Genomic DNA, 9,821 nt, shown 5'->3' with positions numbered 1-9,821 from the left:
TAGAATAAGACGAGTTGAGAACAAGTTAGAGACGAGACGACAAAAAACTTGAAGTACGACGAAGACGTGATAATCGAAAACGTTTCGAGTAATTAACACTCTAATTAAACTGAAATTCAGTGAGAAACTTGTAATTGAGACGTAATTAAGATCTTCTCAATACTGAGTTTGCACTGTATAAGTGTGGCTTTGTGAATAGATGTAAATAGTTCAAAAGAGTTTAATTATTACAAATCCGACAGTGACGAAAAACAAGACGAAAGGTAGGTAATAGAATAATACCTCTAGACGATCGATTAACCAAGCCTACATTTATATAGGTACTTATTCTAGGCTTGTGGATTCAAAAAAAGCAGTAACAAATTGGAATTTCATAAATTAGGATGTTATACGTCATCTGTATCAACGCCGGATTCCAAAGAACTTAGCACTTTATGTTCTTTCCGAAAGTAGCCTAGAATGATATTAATTTTTTTCATCATTTCCACGTATGCTGCTTTTTTTTTGTTGCGCTTGGTGTAGTCTATATTTTTCACCTGCGACATACAACTGAATGAATTCAATTAGAAATTCGCGAAAAACGCTGAGTGAATCAGACATTTTGATTCGTATGTCTTTATTTTTGTATTCGATTATTATTCTGTTTTAAATTGAATGGCATTCTGCCAATTATATTTGGAAGATTGCATAGATTTCTTCACTCACGATGATTCTTCTCCGTGCATTCTCCGTACAATTATAAAATCAAACAATGCTAGATTCTCAACGACACAGCATACACCGTGATTTTTACCTACACTCCGTGGCATGTGCATCCATGTCATAAGTTATCCCTCTTAGTTAGTAGGGCACTTTACTTATACGAAAATACTGTCTATTTCAATTCCGAATTGAATTTTTTTATGAAATAACCTTCTAATGTGATTTAGGAATTATAATAGGTTTGGAGTCTTAAATGACTGTCAGCCGTATCATAAAAATTGGGCACCATTTGATGACCAACTTGATACTGACTGACTGACTGAATAACCAGAGGATTCTAGTACCATTTAAAAAGGAACCGATGTTAATAACCATAATATGGTTCTGTTTTAGCCTTAACAATATTATTATTAAGGCTAAAACATATTTTGCTCCATCAAATCCAACTCGATTTCATTTACAGAAACAACCCTTCTCATAATCCTCATCATCATCGCGATCTCTCTCATAACAACACTTCAATTAAGATGCGCAATCAGGTTAACGAAACTCTGAACACTAATTATTCTTCATCGTATAGCCCGGGAACATCAACATCACTGGCAGCAACACGATTTTCCATCCACTCACCCATAACATCACACATTGCGCCATCAGCACATATGGTAATTTGTCACTTCGTCGACTCACTTATTCCTTAATGGAAACGAAATCGATAGATACGTTCTAAACGGATTAAATTTTGATCAACCTAATGGCCGACAACTGGAACTAACACGGCTATAGAACAAACGATCCCCGGATGCAGGGATCACTAGATCTAATCTGGTAATCAAATAAAGTTCTCCCCGGCAATCAAGGGCGTAGATCTTTTTATTTCTTGGGGGGAGGTAAACGAAAAAAATTTCAAATCATATATGTAATGTGAGAAAGAAAGGTTTTATAACGAAGTTAGAACCGATTTACTCGAAATAATTTGTTTTTATTACCAATTCGATTGTTCTTATCAAAATATAAGGATAAGGATCTTTTCCACATGTTATTCTTCTGGATTCGGATGTCACGCAGGTAGCTATAGCTTTCCGCTTGGTAATGTTGGTTATTGCCCAAAAAACTTTGGGTCTTCCTGCTGAAACCACAAATGGACTGCTGGCTTCTGTTGTTGACTCTGTTTGTTGTTTCTTTCAAGTGTTGCTCATTCTCACATTTTTCACCGTACTGATGAGGGCCGAAAGCCCGAAACGCGTGTCTACGGTTAGTATTTCTCTGTGAGGTACTGCCTTTTGTTTTATAAACAATTACCCTCATTATCTTTTCCACATGTTCCTATCTTATACTGGGTGTTCCTGAATCGAAGTTTCGAAGGAAAATGAAAGATTTCTTGGATAATTTTGAAAACAACGCAAACGCTTTGTTTGCGAGATACAGTGTTTCTTATAGTCCTACTTTTTTGTGATGCTTAACCAGTTTATCGAATCTTTATTGATCTTCGCTACAGAGTTGATAACTAACTTTCAAAACTTATAATTAATTTGTTTATCACAGCTACTTAACTGGATCTTCATAATATTTTGGATTTTCCTGAAAATTACTATAGAGATCAGTTTGAATTTTTTTCACGAAATCGATTGCAGATACGGCAAAACTACAAAAAACTAAAAAGTGTAGTACTGAACCAGAGTTTCTTTTCGAATTTTTCTACACTACCAGTAGTTCACAAAAAAATACTTAATTCTGGAAGAAAGAAAGTGGCACACTTCCTGTAGATTTGCATTCAAAAATAGGATATCACATAATGAACACTTCAAATTGAAATATCTATGCCCATTCAAGTTGAATATCTTGTGAAGGGAAGGTTCAATGACAGAAAAACTGGAACTTTAACATCTGTATCTCAAAAACAAAGCGTTTGCTGACTGTTATGGGATTTTTTTCTTGAAATTATCCGAGAAATATGTCATTTCCAATTTAGGGACACCCTATAGATTCAAAACTGATGTCTTCACGAATAAATTGCAATTTGAATGGAGCACAATAAATTTTACAACACAGCCTAGACAATTTTTGGATGCGAATTAGTCATTTCAGTTCTTCGATAACTACATATTGAAATTTTGTGACTAGAATCATACAAAAAACCGAAAACAACGGCTAAGTGTATACCGATGACGAATGCGAAAATCACAGATGGCAAATAAGGGGCGATGCCGAAAAAGCGGATAGATAATTGAAAATAATAAAACTCGGACAAAGACGAGATCGTGCAATTAAAGTACTCATCTTGAAAGCTATAATAAACTCATAAACCGTGAAGGTGATTAAAATGATTATTATTGGTTCATTTTATGGAGAAATTTTCATTCTTCGTCTTTGCGAGATTTCTGAAATTTTATATTTTGAGAATCTTGGGGGTGGTAATCACCCCCTACCATTTCTACGCCATTGGCTGTTTTCAGTTCTACTTCAAATTCGTGAAATATATGGAATCGCGCGGGGCAGTATATTCCGGTCCGGGAAATACACCCCATGTGACTTATTACGGTCATCAATAAGGAAAAGAGAAATTTCATTCGATATTGTTGCTCTTGGAACTAATGGCGTTATATTTCATGTTGCGGTGATTAACATGTTGGGTGTTGTAAAGTATTTACTTCGAGAATTGCGTTCGATTCATCAGGTTGGCGGGGCGCTTCTTCCCGAGGCTCGGCTAATGGAGTGAATCGAAGGACCAATTGGATGTTGGTTCAGTTTCCGGCAATGCTTTAGGACCGGACTGCCACATTTGGTGCTAACGACCTGTTGCTTCATACATTTAACAATATGAGATGGCTAGCTTCCGAGTGATTCATGTCCACTTTACTGTCTGTGGTTGGGCGAATGATGTAACATGAATTTTTATCGATTCACTTACACTGTTTGATAGTTCTGCTACCCGTTTCAACGTCACCACTTTCTCTGCTGTTTTCAGGTACCCAATCGTGAATGGTATGAGATAACATCAATGAAAAATTTGTACTGAAGACTAAGGATATTGTTAATTTCACCAATAATTATTTTCAATCAGAATCCTCCATTTTCAATTGAGTTTCGTTTGTAAAGCACAAGGCCTGTTGCATCACGATTCAATTTTCGTTTGTTTTTCATAATGGTTCTCACTTTTGAGCACTCTTTAATCTTATCAAAAAATGTATATTTTTCTAATTTTGAGCCAGAAATAATATCAAGGTTCAACTAATTGATGACACTTTGGCCCTAAAATTCGATTCTGTATGTCCTTCTGGCCGGTCGTATACAAGATAACTTTCAAATAACAGAATCTGAATCTTAAGTTTCTCAGGATATATTCAGATCTCGAATGTCGCAGTTGAGTTCATTAATGGGTGAAATCCAATAAGGGGTTCCGTGAATATGGAATTGTCATATAAAATATTGAGATGAATATTCATATCAATATCAGGTTCCCTTGGTTTTTTTCTCAACGCAGGTCCACTGTATCCTGAACTGTATAATTCATTTCAAAATCTTAAAGAACTAAGGAGTGTAGTATTGAAAAAATCACATAAAACCCAAATATTTGTTGCAAATATTGACAGAATTATTTTTATTGTAAATACACAATTTATATATAATCATTACATAGTACAGAAGACAGATACATAAATTATTAGAATGATCCTGCTTCTTTTCTAGAATACCCACGAGTAGGGATTCACGGCTTGATTTGATATGCAAGGTACTTAGCTAGAGCTTGACTTGAAATTAACTCAAGTTCAAGTCAAGTCGTAGTTTTTCGATGTTAAGAAAAGTACTCAATAAATAAATACTTGACATTGAAAAACTACTACTTGATTTGAACTTGAATTGATTTCAAGTCAAGCTCAAGCCAAGCACCTTGAATATCAAGCTAAGTCGCGAATTCCTACACGAGAGCACGACACTACGATAACATTCTCTTATACATCTGTAGAAGTAATAGTTCTGGTCAGAAATTAAGCGGAATATGACCCAAATACACCTTGAAACAAATATCCAGTGGTCTGTGCCAAAAAGTCGGAAACATTATATATACGTGTATCCAGTATTTGACCTTGAACAATTTGCTGTGCTTCAAGTTTGGCAGTGTGTAATCTTCAGGAACTCTAAGTTCTATATCGAAGGCTTTTTCTTCGCTTTTACCAACTTTTGCTTTGAATCTTCTGCTTATAACCAATTTCTCCTTACTTATGGCATATTCACCATCCGCTAATTTGCAAGAGGAAGATTGTGTCAAACGAGCTTTTATGCTTCTTACACTTACAGCTGAAAATTTCACCTTAAATTTCAATAAATTATTAAAATTATATATGTCAATAAATAAATGTGAAAACCACTGACCTTTGAACGCTTCTCATTCATACGCCAATTATTATATTCTTGAAAACGACTGAATTCAATATAGCTATACCCAAATGTAAACAATGAAAGGATGCTCAAAAGTTCCTGACCTCAAGTCAGAATGCCCGCAGGCCTACCGGGAATGTGTGAAATGAAATGATTCAGATGAATTAATCATCTCATCTGTATATGTAATTTTCCTAATGCGCTCTAGGAGACCACCTATATACTATTCCGTGGTTTCCGAAAGCGCAATTGGGACATGAATGATCAATCGCTCTTCACATCAGTGCTTTCCAATTTTTTTTTGGTTTATTATTCCTTTTATTGAAGAATATTATCGTATATAATAACGGGTGTTTTTTTCGAGCTATAGAACTTTAAGTGGGCATTACTGTTCAAAATGGCGACCGATTTAACAGCTGTCAAGTGATTTATTCTCAGTTTGGTTTGGCAATTCATCATGAATAGACTCACGCCTAAACAACGCTTGCAAATATTGCAATTTCATTTCGAAAATAATGGTTCTGTGCGGAATACGTATCGCGCACTACGTCCATTTTATTTTGTTTAGCGATGAAGCGCCGTTCTGGTTGAATGTCTACGTCAACAAACAAAACTACCGCATTTGGAGTGAAGCTCATCCTCAAGTGTATGTCGAAACACCGTTACATCCAGAAAAACTGACTGTTTGGTGCGCTTTATGGGCTGGTACAATCATTGGTCCGTACTTCTTCAAAAACGATGATGGCCAGAACGTTACAGTCAATGGTGATCGGTATAGAGCCATGATTACTAACTTTTTCATTCCTGAATTGAACAACCATGATGTCCAGGAGCTGTGGTTCCAACAAGACGGCGCAACATATCAGACAGCTCGTGCCACAATTGATTTATTGAAAGACACATTTGGTGACCGCCTAATTTCACGTTTTGGACCTGTGAATTGGCCTCCAAGATCTTGTGATTTAACACCGCTAGACTACTTTCTGTGGGGCTATGTAAAGTCATTGGTCTATGCGGATAAGCCACAAACCCTTGGCCATTTGGAAGACAACATTCGCCGTGTTATTGCCGATATACGGCCACAAATGTTGGAAAAAGTCATCGAAAATTGGACGTCCAGATTGGACTACATCCGAGCCAGCCGTGGAGGTCATATGCCAGAAATCATATTTAAAATGTAATGCCAAAAGATTATCTTGCGGATAAATAAAATACATGACAATCGAATCATCCATCGTTGTTTTATTGCAATTTAAAGTTCTATAGCTCTAAAAAAACACATTTTATAACCCTTCATGTTTCATTCATTCATGTTTATGAATGCATATAGTATCGTAAGCAAAAAGACACTTTGAGAGTTTTGTCTCACCTGAAGCATTATTTATCGTAACGTTCATTTTGATGGATTCACCACTCATGAAAACCTTCTTTTCCAGTTTCACAATTGATGATATGTGACCACCACTTCCACAAATGCCGAGTAGATACTTCTGTTCGGAAACTCTTGCAGGCTTGTGCAGTTCGGTGGAAAAGCTCTTCATGTCTATCGGAGCGAATATATTGATCGAAGTAAGTGAGTTATCTGGTTTCGATGGAGAGACGATCAAAAGTCCTTCTAGTTCATATCTAATGGTTCCATACTCACCTTCAAAACGAATATCAATAACAACAATAGTAAATACTGTTTAATTCAGAATCGCTACTAGTTTATTACATAAAATGAAATAAAATGGTGTCAAAGAAACAGAATATATTTCAAGTTATATCCTGAATAATCACTTGAGACAATAGGGTTGCTTATCCACCAACATCGAAAATATTCTCTTTTTAAATATTTTTCAGTTTGTGATGTTTTTTGTTTCAATTGGTAGTTTGTATAATAACGGAAATCTGTACCTATTCTATTTGTTATTGCGTTTTTTTAGTCCACATCTTAATTTTGACTCCATCATGGTATAATATACTGTTTTCATTACTTCAGCATTTAGACTACCTAGCTGTTACCCTGAATTCATAAAATGATGATGCCATATTGTCTTCTTAGTTTTCTATATGTGTTTTCCATTTCATATCTCCATCAATGTGTATATCTTTAAATTTTGGATGTTGTGCCATTTTGAATTCTTGATTTTCTGTTTCTGTTTTTGGAATGTATTGGATTGAATAATATCATCTTTTTTTTTCATAATTAAGATGTATTATTTAACCATTTTTCGTTGTTGTAGGTATTAGTTATATTATAAGATTTTTGGGATCAGATCATAATGGTTGTACTGCTGGGTTTGTTTCATCTACATAATGAACATTCATTATTTCTTTCTGGTTCGGGATCAGAGGGATATGACTAAAGTCGTTGATATATGTTAGAAACATTACTGTGCCTGCTACGCTGCCTTGTGGTATCCCCTTCTTTATTTTCTGTTCCTCAGATTTGATATCTGATCCATTTATCAGTTTTTTTTTCACTATTGAATACGTCCATAGAAGTAGGATTCAAACCATCTTAATGCGTTTCCCTGTGTTCCATAATACTCTACTTTTCGGAAGAGGATTTCTGAATCAAAACTCTCATATGTTACGAAAAGAAGTATTCCCAGTGCCAGTAATCTTCGAATTCTCTTTATGAATTTGTATATTGCTGTTTGTGTTGATTTTCCCTTCAAGCATAGTCATGATGGTTTGGGCTATGTATTTTCTTCGATAAATAAAATATATCGAATGATAATGAAGCAGCCACAATTATAATAGCGAAAGCAATAATATTAATAGTATTTTGTACCTTCAATGCATCCAAATAGTTGTTTTCAAGAGATCTCAAAACTTTCAGAAAAATGTGAATTGAATAATTTATAATTGAATGTGAATGTTCCACTGAAATCCATATATGATCTAAATGGTGAGTACTTTGACATCAGGAAAAGCCTCTTTGCTACTCTATGTTAGTTAACTCTAACATATTGAACAGACGTCTCTGGTGAATCAGCATCCTATACAATTACAGATTTAAGCCTTCAGAGAATTTTGTAATCAGCTACAGAATTGAAGTAAGCAAAGTACTAATCTTTCAATGCAGCAATCATTTAATGCAACTTCCATTTACTCTATCAGTGCGCTCTAGTTGAGCGCTCGTTTTTTGACATAAATCTTATTCTATACCAATTCGAATATTTACTGTTATGAAAATTCAGATATTTTTCTTAAAAAAAAAACCTAGAGTCATACTCACTTACATAAGTGGAAGGAATGTGGCTTGGTATTTGAATCTTGAAGTTGTAGACATGTTTACCACGATCTAGTGTTGAGTTTTTCAGCATAACTGTTTGAGTGTAGCATATAGTTCTATCAGAGTTGAATAATACTTCATGTGTGACCTTGACGTTCGCAGACTCCCTTCCGAAAAATCTCACTTCGATTAACTCGATTTCTCGTCTCTTTCCCAGCGAACAAGTCACTTTTCCCTCTATGTGAGAACCCGGTATATAAAAGAGTTCTTTGTTGATCAATTCAAGTTTACACGTCATAACCAAATTATTGAAATATTGGGGTAACTTCAGAATGTCATATGACAGTATTTTTGACATTCAATGAAGGGTTGTGAAATGGAAATCTGTAGATTGTGTAGATATGATCTTCCCTTACTTTTTTGAATTCCCATTTTCTTTAAATGAGGCATATTCTTCTCCGTAAAAATTATGTTCAAAATTTTTTGCCGAAACATGTTAACATTTGTTTTCAGAGTCAACTTCCAAGTGCAGTTGAGTCGGAAAACTCTTTGTTCAAAAATAATCTAAGAGTCAGTACTCGCAATTAATATAGCTAATAATCAACAAAGAAACTATTCGATCTACTGAAGAACATTAATACATCTTGATCTTTGTTAATAAGTTTATAATTTACATAAAGTTGGAGATAAAATTTACTAACCGCCTTGCTTGGTTTTGAGAATTATCGACGAACATTCTCTCAATCCTGGATATGGATTTTGTTTCTGATACGTTTTCGGGTGGAATATTCAATATTTGATTCATTCATCATTGCAGGAAACTTGCAGAGTCGAGAAACGCTGACGGACTTCTTTCGAAAATGTAAAATGAATAAAAGGAAAAAACTCAAGAGCGGATACAAAATTGTGTTCGAACTTTTCGACTCCCTACAAGTTGAATATCAACACAGAAAGTATATCCATAAGGGACCGAAGTTTGAATTTCACTTTATTTTGACAGTTATAAAGAGAAGTACATTATGTGAAGAAATATTCATATATGAAATTGAGTACTACCCAATCAAGCACACACGGAAAGCTACAAATTATCTAGCTGTGAAGCTGTACAACCACCTCCCAGTGCAATTTGAAAGGATGCCAAATTTCAAGAAGTTGATCCATTTATTCGGTAGATCGATCCTTCACCAATAAATTTCAATGAAAAACAAGGCAAATTTTCATTATTAATTTGTTTTTTTTTCCCTCAACTTTTTTGAACTGACTATTAATTATTACCTTTTTGATGAAACTCTTTTGTGAATAATTTTGATTTTATTGGATTTGATAACTGTGAATCGTTCAATAATATTTCTCTATACGAACATCTATACAATTCGAACAGATCTGAGCAAGTTATTTGGAAGCGAATTATACATTGTCATCTTCCAATAATTCAGGTATTTCCCTATTCAAAGAGGTTACCATAGTAAAAAACTTTATAATTTCTCTGCTTCGTCTTTGTTATTTTTCGGAGTTC

General features: G+C 34.7%; 1 protein-coding gene across 1 annotated transcript; it reads right to left on the bottom strand.

The window, feature by feature from the left end:
• Nucleotides 1–4,279: 4,279 nt before the first annotated feature.
• Nucleotides 4,280–8,651, bottom strand: LOC123685274 (arrestin domain-containing protein 15-like). Its single transcript, XM_045624930.1, has 3 exons — nucleotides 8,309–8,651; nucleotides 6,452–6,727; nucleotides 4,280–5,001 (listed from the first exon to the last, which is right to left on the bottom strand). The coding sequence occupies exons 1-3, from the start codon at nucleotides 8,601–8,603 to the stop codon at nucleotides 4,685–4,687; spliced, it is 888 nt and encodes a 295-aa protein (XP_045480886.1). The 5' UTR covers nucleotides 8,604–8,651; the 3' UTR covers nucleotides 4,280–4,684.
• Between the last annotated feature and the right edge of the window lie 1,170 nt (nucleotides 8,652–9,821).

Source organism: Harmonia axyridis, chromosome 1 (genome assembly GCF_914767665.1).
Source record: "Harmonia axyridis chromosome 1, icHarAxyr1.1, whole genome shotgun sequence".
Classification (NCBI taxonomy): Eukaryota; Metazoa; Arthropoda; class Insecta; order Coleoptera; family Coccinellidae; genus Harmonia; species Harmonia axyridis.
Note: the sequence above shows the minus strand (reverse complement) of the source record. Positions and strands in the feature narration are given on the sequence as shown.